This window comes from Solea solea, chromosome 13 (assembly GCF_958295425.1).
Source record: "Solea solea chromosome 13, fSolSol10.1, whole genome shotgun sequence".
In the NCBI taxonomy this organism is placed as follows: Eukaryota; Metazoa; Chordata; class Actinopteri; order Pleuronectiformes; family Soleidae; genus Solea; species Solea solea.
In genome coordinates, this window is record NC_081146.1 from 8,920,587 (window position 1) to 8,938,074 (window position 17,488).

At 41.1% G+C, this 17,488-nt stretch overlaps 1 protein-coding gene across 2 annotated transcripts; it reads left to right on the forward strand.

Moving 5' to 3' along the window:
• Positions 1-1,173: 1,173 nt before the first annotated feature.
• virma (vir like m6A methyltransferase associated) lies at positions 1,174-17,279 on the forward strand. Of its 2 annotated transcripts, none has more exons than XM_058647878.1 (27): positions 1,174-1,291; positions 2,106-2,218; positions 3,544-3,630; positions 4,902-4,950; positions 5,037-5,199; positions 5,300-5,419; positions 6,561-6,809; positions 7,338-8,068; positions 8,667-8,804; positions 8,897-9,123; positions 9,505-10,032; positions 10,146-10,300; positions 10,392-10,474; positions 11,217-11,310; positions 11,980-12,368; positions 12,478-12,633; positions 12,852-13,087; positions 13,180-13,429; positions 13,508-13,725; positions 13,827-13,959; positions 14,206-14,352; positions 14,449-14,603; positions 14,851-14,947; positions 15,489-15,655; positions 15,759-16,108; positions 16,657-16,806; positions 16,893-17,279. In XM_058647878.1, the coding sequence occupies exons 1-27, from the start codon at positions 1,229-1,231 to the stop codon at positions 17,099-17,101; spliced, it is 5,457 nt and encodes a 1,818-aa protein (XP_058503861.1). In that variant the 5' UTR covers positions 1,174-1,228; the 3' UTR covers positions 17,102-17,279. The 2 variants fall into 2 exon arrangements, with proteins under 2 accessions (XP_058503861.1, XP_058503862.1); XM_058647879.1 differs by having other exon boundaries at positions 6,561-6,779.
• Positions 17,280-17,488: the final 209 nt, after the last annotated feature.

Below are 17,488 nucleotides of genomic sequence, written 5' to 3' on the forward strand. Positions count from 1 at the left end.
AGAGGCAGAGCATGGGACACGGAGACGTACATATATTCTTCTGTGTCATTACTGTCATGTACATTAATATGTGTGAACAGTGATTTAAGGGGCCCGGTGATACATAGGCTAACATTATAATACTATAAAGCACAAACAAGTTTACTATGAGCTTTAAAAAACAAAAAACAAAAAAACCAACAACAACAAATAATTAAATTTGTGTTTATTTTATAGAAATTATAATGTAATGTTCATTCAAGTTATTATCCTATTGTATAGGTTTTCTTTATTACTTATTTTACATTATATATTTTCTTATTGTCTGAGTTGCTTGTTATATATGTATGACTTTGTTAAAGGGCTAACAATTGGTTATGAACTTCCTTAAGATTTTGCACTAATTAGATAAGAAAAAAAAAAGAAGTAATAACTTTTATTGTCAGTGGCGTGCATTGACATTTGGAAGGACGGGGGTGAAAATTAAAAGGGCACCTACTGTGCACTGGTAGGACTGACACCTATGCTTCAGGCAGGCATGTCCAAAGTGTGACCTTGGGCCAAAGACAGCCTGGTCTTGGGGACAGAATTTCATGTGGACCTCGATGGACACTAAATAGACACTAAGAGGGCATAAAAAGAGTTTTAAATCAAAAAGGCACCTGTACAGAAGCATGAATTTATCCAATTAGGGCACCTGCTGAACATCACATTTCCCACATTCACACACAGGTATACAGGGACATCCTTTAAAGCACAGCATCACTTTCTATCACCGAGATGGGCATTTTCTATACAGTACTGAATATCATTTCCTCTATGGACATCCTTTGGGACACTGTCATTGGGAAACTTCATAATGTCACCCTTTTTGATTGGAAGGGCACCCAAAACACTACCCTTTGTATGCCACTGTCTATAGTTTTTCTATCAGAAGTGTCAATAACGAAATGTATAATAATATGATTATTAATGATAATAATAATAATTATTGTGACATGTATTACTATTATGGGTCGCAACCTTTATAATAATAACCCCAGTGTTTAATATAATTATTTTTAGTTTCTCTTTAGAATAATAAATGCAAATGCATTTATAATGTGAATGTTTTTTGCTTGTTGGTTTACCCATGGTTTTACCTGCTTTTCGCATGGATTTATTAGCTGTGACTGAATTGAACTTGCACCGGAAGTGTTTATCATCCCCGGAAGTTTACCCCTGGCTCGACCAACAACAGAAAAAAGCAATGGCGGGGGATCTTTCAACGGAGCTTCTTTTTCTAGATACGTTTAAACACCAGAGTGCAGAGGTAACGCTTCTCTCGCCTCTCAACGCTGTTGTATATTTCCCACAGAACTGCCCGCATTCAAACATGTTATCTTGTTTATTCAGGAGTTTGGGACAGTGATGCTCAACTTACAAGCTAACGATGCTAGCATAGCCTAGGCTCGCGCATGACAACGCTGAGGTTCACAGCTTTAATTTAATCACAATATCTTCACTCTTTATCGCACCAGAGATGCACCTTAAGTTTGTATTTACTGACGCAATAGTGTAATATTGCAGCTGTCTTTGGCATTTCTGTGTAGCGTCTGTGCTAGTTAGCTATGTGGCTAATGCTGACTTAAACGCATCAAGCTGATCACTTCAGGAAGGATTTAATATTTTATATGTTCTGCCATGGAGGACATAATGTGTAAGATTTTGGAAGTTTCAATACTGTGTTTTAAGATGAGGACATATTTGCAGGTAGAACAATAATTATGGTACATTATTCCAGAGGTCATTTTTGAAAAGGAAATAGAGATTACATTGAATTGCAAACACGATATAAATGAGTTACCTGTTTAGCTATCAAGTTACCACAAACAAACATTGATTTCTTATAAGGATATCTTTTAAACTCATAAATGTGGAATATGAAATAGTAAGGATATTTCATACATGAAAAAATACTGTTGAATGTGGTTATTTTATACAAGAAAACTTTATATAACATTTTTTTATATATATATATATTTAAATGGATGAAAATATATATCTATATTTAAATGGATGAAAATAACGGGTGAATCATCTTGGCCATCTAAATATTGATTCTGATTATGATCGATTGTCTTCAGCTAACCAACGTTGATGTGGTGCGGTTTCCTTGTGGGGTGCTGATCACAGAAGTGCGGGTCATTCCTCCAGGAATCAAAGCTCACAGCAACCTACCAGACAGCAGAGCGTTTGGGTAAGAGCTACAGTATACACAAATACATCTCACTGGGTACACTGATCTGAATATAATGCAATCTGATCATTTAAGACTCAGTGCTTCCTCTGCAAGGAGGAACAATAATACCATCTTAACATGATATTTTGGCGTGGTTGTGCTTTAAAAAAAATACATTTGGGGTGATTACTTGAGTAGAAAGGAGACTCTAAACATGCAAGAAGGATTTTTATCGTTGCAACATTTTAAAGTGAAGATGTTTCATAAAAAATGCCACAAATTGTTATGTTCAATCAACCAATATTAAACAAACTACAACTACTATAAATCAAATGTGTACTTGCTGTGACAAACCAGGTTATTTAAGTAGGTTATTCAAAGCATATCCAAACAATTGTGTGATTTATTGGATGTTTCAGTGTCTTTGTTTGCGTCCATTTTCCCGGGCTGATGCCATGATGTTTGATAAGAGGGCTTTGTGAGGACCATACTATGTGTTGTGTGACACCTTGTTCTTTGTGTCTCTGAGGGTAGTTATTATTATTTCATGACAATGGCTGTGTATTTGGCAAATCTTTGATGCTATTGCATGACAACTATAAACACATATGCAGTAGATGCACCTGTCTAATAAAATCAATCAGTATCAATGATTCCAATTGTCAATAAATAGGGTTTCTCCGTCTTTGTCTTAAATTTTTTTTTCTTCTACCAACCTGTTGGATCAGTTGAATCATGGGCGGTTTTGTTTTGGCAGAGAAAACGTTGAATTGGTACAACCCTATTGGCTGGAAATCCTTGACCTAATTGGCAGTGATTGCCTCTGGACTTGTTTGTTTGCTACAGATACCTGAGATGTGTGTAGATATGTATGCCTGTAGGAAATGGAGAGGCCCACTATATCAGCCAAATGCATGAGTGCATTTGACACCTGATCTCTATTGTTGAGTGGGTTCTGGTTCTCACTGAGACTGTTGGATAATGAGTGATGTAATGTAAGCGAATGAAAAGTCTTGGTATCTAAAAGTGTAAACTGACCAGGCTTTTGTGTGGCATATCAAGGTTTCAAGTTGTTATATTAAAAATACTACTTTTCTGTCCTCTTGTGTATGTAGGGAAAACATAAACAATTGAAACTCCTGAATCCTAATATTCTTATGACAAGCAACACAATCAAAACATTATGCACTGAAGCAAGAATGTATTGCAGAGCTGAACACATTGTTCTGTTGTGATGTCGGATCCTTGAGCGTCTGTTATGTTAATAAAAATGCAATACTAGTGAAGCATTTAGGATAAAAGTGGACTGAGCTCTAATTGTATATGTACTTGTGTGTTTCCAGGGAGACATCTCCTCACGCCTTCCAGTTGGAGCTGTTTTTCAATAATCTCACCAAATCCAACAGCTCCACCTTCCACAGACTGGGCAGGTCAGAATAACTTCAATCCTTTCTCCTCACTCTTAATCTCTGTGTTTCCTGGTTAGATTTTATTAAGCGCTTATAAGTCAGTCTCACCTGCAAAGCCTGTCATGGTAGCATCTGCACACCATTCTCTCAGGCCGGATTGCACCCACCCATTTTCAGTTCTCTTTGTTCCTATCCTGGCTAACTGGTATCTCCAGAAACTCAACCCCACCCACCGTAACTAAAAGTGACACAAAGGCTCAGAGGTCCCACTTAAGTACATGAGTGGGAATCTTTCAGTCAAGGATTTTTATTCTAACTTCAGTTGTGCACAGTAGCACTAACATGATCCTGTGTTTTTAATTGTCAGTGTTGTCACACAACCAAACCAACACCATTTTGGCAGGAAGAGCCCTGTTCACATCAGACAAAATATAAATGGCAGCATACAAACCAGGCAATATGTCAGACAACTTGCCTCTTCCCCCTAACCCTAACGCGAAGATAGTGGATAGCTGTTGTATTGTAGGCCAGGATGCCAAAGAGAACCAGATTGCCAAAGATACAGAGGACACCAGAGGTTGATCACTACTATAAAACACACTCAAAATGAGAATAGAAGATGGAGTGACGGGAAGCTGCAAGAAATTTACCGTAATCCACTTGTAGATTGATCACTTCATTTCAGATATTGTCATGAATCACAACACTGATGTCGACATCCAGATTTACAGCTTCACAGCACGACATTTAAGGGAATCATAACTTGGAGTGAAACCACGTGTTACTGGTGTGAATGTGCATTGGTATTTAATTTAAAGCCTTACTGTATTTAGACTCACACTGACATTTATAAAAGTCCCACTCTATTTGACAAAGTTAGAGACACGATGATTATTGTAAATTAAGTTTCTCCTTAGCTGCTGACCGGGAAGCTGCAGATCTGGATGCCAACTTCAGCATCTTTAAAAACTCCAAGGCTAACTAACTTAAATGTGTTGTTAATTTTATGAGGGAAAGTTTATCACAAAGTTGAACAGCTTACAGTTTGAAACCAGTTACAGCTTGAAAACAGCACTGGTTTCAAGCTGAAAGAGTTCCGGCCAAAATGTGGTGTGCACAAACTGAGTCACGTGACTTCTGGAGTTCTATTGAATGGGCCATAGATCACAATAAGAGAGTTCTTTTCTAGACACAATTGCAATTATTAAATATAGACATACACCAGTTCATTAGTCTGCTTTAAATTTACATAATTGCTATAATCTCTTTCTGTCTTGCTTTTTTCCCCTCAGTCTAGAGTATGATGAGAACAAGTCCATCGTATTCCGACCCAATGGAAAGGTAAATGTTTATCCACCAAACAAAAGAGATTCTGGGTTTTTGTCCCTTTTTGATTTGTGAATATCTAAATTGGTTTGTGCTTGCAGGTGAACACAGACGGCCTTGTGCTGCGTGGATGGTACACCAGTCTGACTGTGGCAGTATATGGTACAGCAGAGCGCTCACATGGACATGGCCAAGACTCGCCCCCTCCTCCACCACCTCCACCCCCCCAACAGCCAAGTGGGCCCAAGAGGATCGTTAAACAAGGTGGACATCTATACACTGAAATTCACACTCACCTCCTAAGACTCAGACTTCGTTGTTGGTTTGTCACATTTTTAATCTATTTTTCTGTTTGTGTTTTAAGAGTGGGAAAAAGATGACCAATACAACGGGAGCCCACCTAGACCAGCACCCAGAGGACCTCGTACTCCACCTGGACCTCCACCTCCAGATGATGATGATGAGGAGCAGGTCCAAGTGACAGGTTTGTGCTCTGCAATCTCATTGTCATCCACTGTCAATTCCCGATTTACCAGCAATGTGAGACATGCTACAAGTTAAATTAAATAAATATATAAGTGTTTTCACCACCGATATGCAGCATCTTTTGCGCTTTTCAGTGGAGACTCTGCACAGTTAAGAGTGACAAGGTCGCAATGCAGTTGAGGCACACATTCACACGTACATTGAAACGTACATCCATTGCAACAACCATCCATTGCAACATGCCTATTGATCTTGGCACGTCTGCATTGCACCAAGATATTTTCTGGAATGCTGGGAGCACTTTCACCATGTCCTTTAACACTTGGATCAAAGAAGTGTGTCAATATGTTCTTTGTTAGGTCTGAAATAAGCTTTGAACCTCCAGGGGGAGGAGATAATGCACACACACCCAGAGAGCCTTTTGCTTCTTTTTTTTCCTGACACATACACCAACTGCTGTGATTGAACTTATATACTGATAATCCATTCTCATCATTTTGATTTTTTCTTAGTTTAAGGTGTTAATTCATTCAGTAACTTCAATGACTCCACAGTCATCTCAGTAGCTCCCAGCTTATGGTTGCTTAGTAACGGTGGTCGCAACAGAAGTGCAACCCCTCAAGTGCCTTTGTTTACAACAATTCTGGCTTCTTCCACACATTTTTTCAAGAGTTTTTCAGATGCTGCATGAGAACTGCTCCTTATTCAGTTATGTTAATTTAGTCATATTGATGTTTTTCGTGTTTGAATCTGTGTGCTGTATTTTTTGTACATTAGATTTCTATTCATTCACTGCAATAGGAAATGTGTCCATCCATGTACATAATGTTCTTTATGATGGGTTACATATCTAAAGCAAGTGCCTGCATACTGATTACACGATAATGAAATCCAGTGCTTGACTGCCAAGTGGAGAAACTAAAAAAAGTTGCAAAAGTTGCATGCTTTAGGAAATGGTTACTGTTAATGTAAAAGTATGAGCATTTATGTTGTAAACAGGTTAAAATATACAGTACCACTATAGGCATAGATCAAAAAATACCTTTTATTCTTTTTAACATGGTTTGCATATGTGTGCCCCTCGTGGTTTGGTGAGTTAAACTGTGCATCCTCTGGTCTTTGTTGTGACTTTTTCACAGTGGGTGTGGTCAAAGATGAGCCGGGCGAGGGCCGTGATGACTACCTAGAGGCCGTTTCACCTGAGAGATCGCTGCCTGCTGATGAGCCGTACTCGGATGCTGAACAAGAGGAAGAAGGCGATGAGGAGGAAGAGGAGGAGCAGGAGGAGGAGGAAGATGCAAGGACAGAGGGGAGTGCTCCTGAGGAGGAGGAGGAAGAAGAGGAGGAGGAAGATGAGGGTGAGGACGAGGAAGAGGAGATGGAGGAAGGTAGGGGAGTTCTATGTGAGGGTTAGGATAGGCTGCAATCCCAAATGGACTCAGCCCTGACCTCTTGGTTCTGGAAGCTCTCCAGGGGCCACAGGAGATGGGTTCATTTGGGACTGATCTGAGAGAGTGTGTACGCTCTGGCATGCTACATCCATCTACAACTGCTGGGTGCTCCAATCTCTCAAGTAGCCCGTCCCGGTCTACTCTGAGTGCTTATGATCAAGATTCATAAGCTGCTGTGTGCAGGCGTGTCTCACACATACTCACAGCCATGGCTGAGCTTGTGCTGTAGTCTCATCCTGCATGTCAAACTAACCCTGCATGAGGGGAGTAATGCTGCCATGTGTGAGTAGGTTGGCCAAGGTATGCATTGATGAAAAAGCAAGGGAATATGTAGAAGTCACTAGCCTCCTTATTCTCATCCATTTTCATGTACATTTTTATAATTCAAATTATATTTAAACCTTTTTGCAATTAATTTGATGTGAACTAACTATCAAATGTCGTGTTTTTCTCCCATTCTGCCAGGTGATGATGGCTATGAGCAAATTTCCAGTGATGAAGATGATCTGGATAATGGTAGCTTCAAGTTGCCCACCTTTGACATGGACTACACTCCTGAGGACCTGGCATCAGTCCCACCCGTCCAGTTTGACCCCTATGAGCGAGAACTCAGACCCCTGCTCTACTTCACCCCTCCTTACAAGACTCGTTTTGATATCCAGCTTGAAAAGTCCAGTGTGGAGGAGCCCAGGGATGCTGGTGATACTAAAGAGCTGCCAGGTGGAGAGGAAGCTGAGGCTGTTGCCCAAGTGAAAGAGCTTCTAGCGAGCGTTGGTGAGGAACGAGATGCTCGCTGGGTCACTGCTCTGGAAGAGGTACCTGGGCTTCTGGCCAAAGGGTTGGCGTATTTAATTAAACAGGGAGAGGGTGAGGAGGAGGATTTGGTTAGAGTCTTAGTCAAGTGGACTCTCCAAGCTCTGAGTATGGAGATTGCTCTCACACAACCCATTGCTCTTAACCTCAGACAATTGAAAGCAGGTGCCAAGCTAGCATCATACCTGGCAGATTGTCCACAGGGACTCACCGTGCTGCTGTGTGAAGGTGCCCTGGGCGTGCTACTGGAGCTGCTCCACACCAGCCATGTGTCTTCCACTCTGAAGCTGAGTATCCTGAGAGCTCTGGACGCTTTGATTAGCACTCCTGCTGGGGTGGAAGCATTCCTACACACCGGAGAGTTGGAGAAGAGTGGTTATCAGGTTAGCATTGATAGTTTTTTCTCTAATTTCCAAACAGCTATTGCAGGTTTAAATTTCCCCAGAGCTTGATAACAACCAAGCAACATCTTTTAACTAGGGTTAGACCAATATGCTTTTGTCATGATTTGATTCTATCACAGTACTTGCTTGCTGATCCACTTGTGCTGTGATTCTGATTTAATGTGATTGAATACTATCAGTACTTGTATGTTTTTCTTCCTAAAACCAAAATAGAATGATACGTTTCTTGAGACAATTATACAGGAGTGATATTTCCATAATCCATGCACATTGCATGTCAATCAGTCAGTTTAATTTATCTAAATTGAATGGGACACTGGTACATAACATGTACAATACTGTTTCATTTAGCTGCCCCTGCTAATAAAATAGTGTTTTTTAGCTTTGTTTAGTGCTGTAATAAAATAAAATACTTGACTAAAATGAATAGACCCTCTATATACAGTATATAGAGCCATTAAGTATGCCACCTCACACTCTCACTATTTCACACTTTCAAACAAAGAAATGCTAACTTGTTGAAGAAACATTTTTCTTTCTGATTAAGTTTGGTCACTGAGCTCTGTATCCCTTACAGCATCTTGTCCAGCTATTCCTGCGTGAAGAAACAGTGAGGGTCATAACTGCTGGCAACGCCATTATACAGAAAAGTCACATGTATGAGGTACTGGTTGACCTACAGCATACAGCATCAGCATGGAGTGAAACACAGCAGGTACTTAATACGTGTGTATACATGTATATGTATACATTTGTAACTTCACAGAGTGAGTTTGTTTCTTTACTAATTATAACTGTCATGGACAGGAGGACATAGAAGATGCTGAGAGCGCCATGGAGGAGGAACCATCACTGAACTCGCCTCCTGTGAGCGAAGCAGAGCTTGATAGGTTGACAGGAGTTTTGGAGGAGTTACATCACCTGCTAGAGACCGCCTCTCACTGCATGGTGCAGCCACCTGGAAAAGCCTTCCCAACCACTGCGAGAATAACGGGACCACAAGAGAGAGATGATCCATATCCAGCACTGTATCGGTAATATTTATTTCAAAAAGGTCTCTGAGATCATTTCCACCATCATGGGCTACAGGATAACCCTTTGTTATTACCAAAAATTCAATTCCCCCAAAAAATTCAAAAACTCATAACTCATCACTATTTAACTATTGCTAAAAAAATAAAAGTAATCAACATTGTAAATCAAGAAAATTTGAAGTGAATTTCAAAAATAAATCCCAACTGAAGAAATAGTTGCTCACAAAAGGAACAATATATTAACTTTTAAATGAACTTGGGACCCTTTCGTAACCTCCCTACAGAATCCTACAATCTATACTAAATCACATACTTAGCCCATAAAATTAAAGGTATTTGTGTCTTATTGATTGGATTTGTAATATTGCATGTCTTTTTCAGGTATATGCATACTTGCCATTTCTTGGAGAGCACAACTGTGGTGCTGTCTGCAGCTGCAGCAGCTGGGCACGTAGGTGTCACTCAGGCGGTTCGAGAGCTCCTGCACTTCCTGTCGCTCACTCAGCCAGGTCTGCTCTTTCTCGTCGCCCAGCCTGCTCCCACCAACCTGCTGCTGCGTCTTCTGGCATCGATGGCAGAGGTCGAAGGGGAGGAGAGCGCGTTTGCAGGAGGAGAGGGAACTCTCACTGGGCCTGGGTTTGGTGAAGAGGGCTTTGTTGTGTGGCTTATGCAGGCGCTGCATGCTCTGCAAGGTGTGTCTGAGCTGATGAGCCATGTAGCCACAGGAGGAGAGGGGGGAGCTGGACTCGAGGAAGGTGACAATGCAGAGGTACTGGGCATGCTCCATGCACTTTACCTGATGACCTTCACTCAGACTGGTCGCAGTGCTGTGTCCCACATTTTTAGCCTGGACAACAACCTCTCCTGCCTGGTTACCCTGCTTCAGCACCACAGCAAAGATGGGCAGAGGTATAGCTGTTGGCTTCTACTTTTTTTGTTCCCCTTTCTGTATCACTTGGTCCAATTTTCAGACAGCTTTTCTTTGGTTTGATGTATTTCTTTTTTCCTGACTTCTCTTTCAGTGAAGCGAAGGCTCGCAAAGCAGTGACGTATAATTATGCCTGTATGCTGGTGTTACTGGTGGTGCAGAGCTCTCTTGATCTGCGGATGATGGAGCAGTTCGCTTCTCCACTTCTTTCCTTAGCCAAGGCTGATGAAACCAATGCCAAATTACAGGGTAATTTGTTGTCAAGTACTCGCTCACAATGTAGTCCTGCTGTATAAGAACATTTTAATGCAAATGTACTTTATGTGCTTTTGTTCCTCAGAGCTCAATAAATGGCTGGAACCTCTGGAGAAACTTCGCTTTGAGATTGGCAGCATTCCGACCCTCCTTGATTACATAAAGCAGGTAAAGAGCAGTGTATATTATCTTGAAGTAAAGCTGCATTTCACTATGTTTAAAATCCTTCTAGATTTGCCTTTCATTCTCCTATATTTTTGTGAGCGATAAATCTCTTCATTTTCAAGTCTTCAAGTGTTTGGGCAGCTGCCATTACATTTGAAGGTCCAATGTGTAAGAATTAGTGACATCTAATGATGAGGCTGCAGATTGCAGTTTTTATTACCAGGGAACTAGGGTGTCACATGCCAGAAAGGATGTTGTTCTTCTCTGGTGGTGTAGTAAACGTATATTTCAAAATGTGAAATGCACAACTAGTTTGTCCACTGCTGCTGTAGAAATGTGGAAGATTGTGTTCTCTGTTAAATAAGGCCATTGCCGAAAATCAATACAAATGCATCATTAAAGGAATCAAGGTCTAATACGACACTAACCATCAAGAAGAATATGTTCGCATCAGATTAATCTTTTTCATTCATATGATACTTGTAGAGCTGATGTATGTTTTATCAGTAAATTCTGCAACAACAGTACAGTGTTGCCTCCATGTCCAGCTGACAAGGTGGATCATTACTCTGAAACCTAAACAAACCTCATCTAACACTGTACCTGCACCTCATAAGGATCATACATTTTCTTGGAATGCTGCTCTTTACTGACACATCTAAAAGTGCTCCACCCTATACCTGCTCCGTAGCATATTTTAGTCAAGGTTATATGTAAATATTGAGTGCTTTTCTATTGATTTTAGAATGTGGAAAATGTGTTGACTGCTGATGGAACTGGACTCGTAACTGCACTCAGGTGCCTCTGTCACATTGGCTGCCCCCCTCCTGCTGTGGAAGGTACAATATAATATATCTACTCTGTCTTCCCTTATTTTTTCAAAGGTTTTAGTGTTTTTTTTATTAATAGTTCATTTCACATTCAAATCAGTCTTTATTACAGTTTCAATACAAGAATAGACAAATAAAGAAATAAATCAATCAATCAGTCTATTCTGTTGTAATGTAACATGTTACAAGTCCTTAATTGTCCAAAGCATATCATGTGCAGGTAGCGTCCTCTGCTCCTTGAAAAAAGATAGTCAGTTTCTCCAGTTTTTTGAGCGAGATTGCTCCTCTGGTCCTCAGACCTAAGGTCATCCTTTGTACATACAGTATCATTGACTATGTCTCCTGTTTGAAAATAAGGTAATAATTGTAGATGATAAGCACTCATTCACACATCTGCGCTAAAACATTGATAGAAATTATGTTTTATGTTTCAAAATGTGTTTGCATGAACCATAAACAATACATTAATATTTATCCAACCTTCGTTAAATGATCCTGAAGAAAATGTTGTTGTTACTTTTATATCGTTTGTGAATTATTGCCAAGCCCTAAACCCTCATAATGTTTTATTTGTATTTTTATAAGTCATTAACATTTAGTGTAGATTTTTATTTACATTAGTTTGAATATTCATTACACTGCTGTACATTTTCCACCATGTCTTCCCCCTCCCTGCAGGTCAGCAGAGGGATCTTAAGTGGAGTCTTGCAGGGGTCCAGCTGTTCTCAGGCGAAGGTCTGGACACTTGTGTGCGTGTGCTTCAGAAGCTGTGCAGCATTTTGCTGCAGCCATGGCGTGTACATGGACACATGGGCCCCACGCCGCAGAGATGCATGATCCTCAGTATATGTATCAGCACTCTCAGGTTGTTGCGGACCATGCTGACAGAGCTACTCCGTGGAGGCGCTTTTCAGTTCAGGGACACTCGCGTGGCCAGCGTGCTGGTGACTCTCCACATGATTGTTTGCTCCATTCCTGCATCAGGTCGTCTGGACGGGGAGGAGACCAGAGTGCAGGCATTTATTGTTGATGTGCTGCTCACCTTCACACAGGGTGTCAGTGAACAGGTTAGTGAGGGAGGGTGAATGCATTTTTGTTGTTTTTTTGCCAATAAATATGATGTGAAGTGTGTCACGTTTAGTCATTTTGCTGAAACAATGTGTGTGTTTGCTGTAGGTGACTCATACAGAAGAGACTCTGGCCAGTAACACTTGGTCACTGATGCTGAAAGAGGTGTTGAACTCACTGCTTAAAGCCCCTGAAGGTTTGTTCTCTGGCCTGACACTGCTGTCCGAGCTCCTGCCTCTTCCACTGCCAATGCAAAGCACTCAGGTACTTTATCCCATTCTGCCCCTTTTTATTCCAAGCTCAGAATCAGAAATACTTTATTAATCACTGTGGTTGTTTTTTTTTTTTTAAACTGGCACTGAAGATAAAACAATAAAAAAATAGAATGATTATATTGCAGCCTTTGTAATATACTAATTGTGATTTGGATTCAAAAACACTGAATTGGTCAGCTCTAATGCTTTCTCTCTCTCTCTCTGCAGGTGATATCAGTCCAAGATGTGGCTGTAGCCCTTAACACAAGGAAGCTGTGGAGCATGCACATTCGGGCACAGTGGAAAGTGTTTTCAGAAGCGCTGAAGTGTGTGTGTGCAACCACCTGCCCTCCTCTCTTAGCTATGCTCAGGAGAGTGTGTGTTCAACTGGCAGACCTGTCTTCACTCACTGCAACACTCACTATGAAGACCCTTGTGGAGCTGCTGCTGGAGGAACTGCAGCCGTCAGTAACACACACCCACACACATACTTGGCTATCTGTTTTTGTGCTGTAAATTGTGTTTTAATTGTACAATTTTTTTTTGCTAACTTCAGGGTGGAGGGGAAAAATGTGTGCTGGGCCCAGACACTACGCCTGCTTTCTTTGATGGACACCCTGGTGTCACAGAGAGCTTGTAAGAGTGCAGCCTTGCACCTGCTCTCTGGGTCTGTGTCTGGAGATGAACAACTGGCTGAACTGTTCCCCTTGCTTCTGTCCCTGTTGATTCCTCCAACTGACCACTGCTCACAACAGCAGCAATGCAGTGAACTAGTGGGTACAATATTTCAGTCACTGTGTGACCAGGTAAGAAAGGCAAATAAAACACAAGTCCATACAAGGAGAAAGATGAAACCTAAAAATAAAAACCTCTGTCTTCATCAGGACATTTCTTTAGTGGTTTCTCCACCTAGTGAAAGCTGTTTGTCTGAGGCTGAACAGCTGGCAAATGCACTTCCGGGAAGAGACATGATGTCATCGGTTTGCAATTCTTTGCTGGAGGTTTTGGGCAATGATGAGAGCAGCGTCCCACTCCTCCTCACCTGCATCAGGACTTTAACATTCCTCTCAGAGCATGACTATGGACTCTACCATGTGAAATTGTAATGATATTTCTGTCACTCTACATTTTTGATCCCCTTTTAGACGTAGTGACCTTCTCTTAGTTAAACAAGACTTTGATCACACTTTATCTTTCTTTCAGTGCAATGAAGAAACATGGCACAGGACTGTGTGCTCTGTTAAAGAGGCTGGTTTTGTCATTCAACAAGGACTCAGCAGATTTACTCTCCGCTCTGCTCGACTTTCTCAGACAGATTCTCAACACAGACGCAATGGTTTGTGCCTCTGGTTTTATGGCTGGTTCATGATTTACATGGGAAAGATTTAGAATGAGATTTGCAACAGCTTCAAGTTGTCTGCATCACTGTTATCATCAGTCACTAAGTGCTTCAATCCCAATGGCTATAGGAGATGGGATGTGTGTTTCAAAGAGACAACGTTAAAAAAGTCAAAACACAAGAAAACATTGTAACAGTTTTGTGTATGTGATAACTGTTGGATCTGTCTCTGCTCCAATCCAGAGTGTTGAGGAGGGTCAGAGATCTGGGGAAGAGTCCTCCTTCTCTACTGCTCCACGTTTGTGGCTGTCAGGCTTTGAGATGAAAGCTCTGCTGCACTGGGAGGAGTCTGAGTCACATCCTCTTCAAACTTTGGAGAAAGAGATCACGGTAAAACTATGCACCCATAACATGCATGTTTTTTTTTTCAAGAAGACAGGCACCGCCTAGATATTTCACTTGGTGTGTTTGTGTTTTTGTCTGTAGAAACTATGCAAGGAAGACGAATCACTGGAGGCCATATTGGAAAATGTGATTGTTCTTAGGCAGACACTGGAAGCGGCTACTGACACTCCACCAGCAGCTGAGACCGAGCCCACTCTGCCGTCACCTGAGACACTCGGGGCTCAGTTCAACCACAGGTACGGTCTCTGTCTGGATGACACAAAATAAAATTTTTTTCTTTCATCCTTTTTTTTTTTCTTCATCCCATTTACTATTTTACAGCCAAGGACTATGGAACATGGCAAAATTATATAATCAGATATTCACAATAAACCGCTATCAACATGACTTTTATTACTTCAGTTACAACCACAGTTAAACCTCAGAAACTGATATAACCTGAGATTTTTTACTATGTATGTACTTGTGTGTCTTTATATGCAGAACTGTGTTTATTCTGTCGGAGGCACTTGATGAGCACCTGAAGGCTCTGTGGTTTTCTCCCTTTCAAACTGATGACATAGAAACAGACCTTGATGTGGTAAGTAAGTGTGTGTGTAGACAGTCTGTACCTTTGCAAGAATCTAAGTATTCACTTCCTTCAATCATTAACACTGATCTAATCTTGATTTATAATCAATAAATTACTTACTGTATAATTTTTACTATAATGCTTTACATTTCTCTACAAAGCTACAAGCAGCATGTTTTAACAGGATTACATTACATGAGCAACAATATGGACCTTTAATAAACAAGAACTAAAAAATGGGTAAATTGCTACTTATATGCGATAAAGAACAATGAAATCCACAGTAACAAAGAAAAAAAAACTGTGATGCGTCATCTTACAAAGTATTGCATAATTGCAAGGAGTAACCAAGTCTGTAGTTGTAGACCAAAAGTTAATTAAGCTGTCAATTTAAATACTCTCTTGTCCTTGCAATGGAAACTCTTAATACATTAAAGAAGATTGTTAGTGTAGATTCTGTGTATTTTGTGAGCTGCTGTAGTTACAGGTGATCAACAACAGTGTGCATTCTGTATGAAACCGTCACAATGCCTCTCTTTCTGTTTGACAGGTGAAGGTGGATCTGGTGGGTTTGGCTCAGGAGTGTTGTCCAGAACTGGACCTAAAGGCTGAGCTGGAGCGCTCCTTCCTGTCCGAGCCTTCTTCTCCTGGACATAACAAAGCTACAAAAGGCTTCAGACTGGGCAAACACAAGCATGAGACGTTCATTACATCCAGGTGCAACTTTAATGTTTGGCTGCTTTTTTCACACGTGTGCTTTTTTTTCAGAATATGTTCAGTATATATATTACAGAATATAATCTTGTGCCTGTCCCTGCAGTGGTAAATCGGACTACACTGAGCCTGCTAAAAGAGCTCACATCATGGCTGCTCCAAGAGGTCGAGGAGGCCGCGGAGGCTTTGGGCAAAATCTCTGCCGTCCCCACGATATCTTCCGCCAGCGCAAACAGAACACTTCTCGTCCTCCCAGTATGCATGTGGATGATTTTGTGGCAGCAGAGTTTAAGGACATCACGACCCCTCTTGGGCTTTTGCCCCCAAAACGGTTGCCAAAGAGTTCACCCAAACCTCCCACCAGAGGACTGTTCACAGGCAACAGAGGCAGAGCCACGTTCCACAGCCAGACTCGCTTTTTCACTCCACCACAACCTAAAGGTGTATTGCTCTCTGGTAGGTACAAGCAGCTCATGCACACACACTGAGTCACAAATACACACAGTCTTAGACCTGTGTTTATGATCACAGTTTGTATAGTTGGAACCTCCTGTCAAATATGCTCTGAAATAGACCTGCACGAGTCAAGGAAAAATCATTCTTTCATTTCTTTTGTGTGATTATGAATCCAGCCCTCAATGATTGGTGTTTTTTTCCATTGATGGATGTCCTATTATTTTGTACATTTCACATCTGAATTATACATTTCACATTAGAAATCACTTTTTATGTGTAATTTAGAGTGTTCCCTTAATTTATTTTGAGCGGTAAACTCAAGTAGACGTGTACCTTTTTTATATATTGTGTAGCCCTACTTTGAAATGTCACTCTAAATTTAATGTAATAGCATGATAAAGCAAAACAGTTTGAAATTAATTTATATCATAAATGGGTTTGAATTTATAAAAAATTTGGGAATGCAGTTTTGAATTTCTACTTAGTGCAGGTCAGACTCTCCTCTTCCCCAGTAGAGGGTGACAAATCTTGTGTTGTGATTTTGTAAGGTAACTACGCTCGGCGAGATGGTGGCAGAGGAGGTTCATCTTGGAGCGGCCAAGTTCCAGCCGTCACTCACAGAGGAACCTACAGTGAACCCAGAGGAGGCCAGAGCAACTTCACCCGTGGACCGCTGCCTTCCAGGCAACCCCCAGCAAGTATGACGTGCACACGTTTGTCATGATGATGCAGTATGTACTTGAAAACCATTGAATTAAGAAATCCATTGACCCGTCTCTTTCAGGTGCATATCGTCTGGCTCCTCGAGACCGTGCTCCACGGGGCAGAGGAGGCACCGGTCTGTCGTGGCCCAGCGGAGGAGCCGGTGGTGGCGGTGCTGGTGGAGGTGGTGGAGGAGGAGGCGGAGGCAGAGGATCTCAGGGGAGCAAGTTCAGTGGAGGAGGTGGGAGTGGGGGTGGGAGGGGCAGACATGTTCGCTCCTTTACCAGGTAAATATACCTGGGCAATGACTACAGCCTGTCATGGCAACAAATGGACCAATCAGGATAACATATATGCTGTCTCCATGGAAACATGGAGGGACAGTGTTGTTGATGACGTACAGACTCTGTGTTGATGTTTTATGTTTTGTTATGAGTTGTATTCGGAGAATAAAGGTGATAGTAACTGAGCTTTTACTTATTATTGATGAACACCTAATGAGCTGATGCATATGTGACCATGAATACTTTGCTTTGAGCTTTAATTACCTACTGTGATGTATATTATGGATATTTTATTATTATGGATATTTTAAACAGTGAAACTTTTGAAGAGGTACATGACTTGCATAACAATAGCTAAACCTAAACTCAAGAACATCCATGTCACCATTCAAAT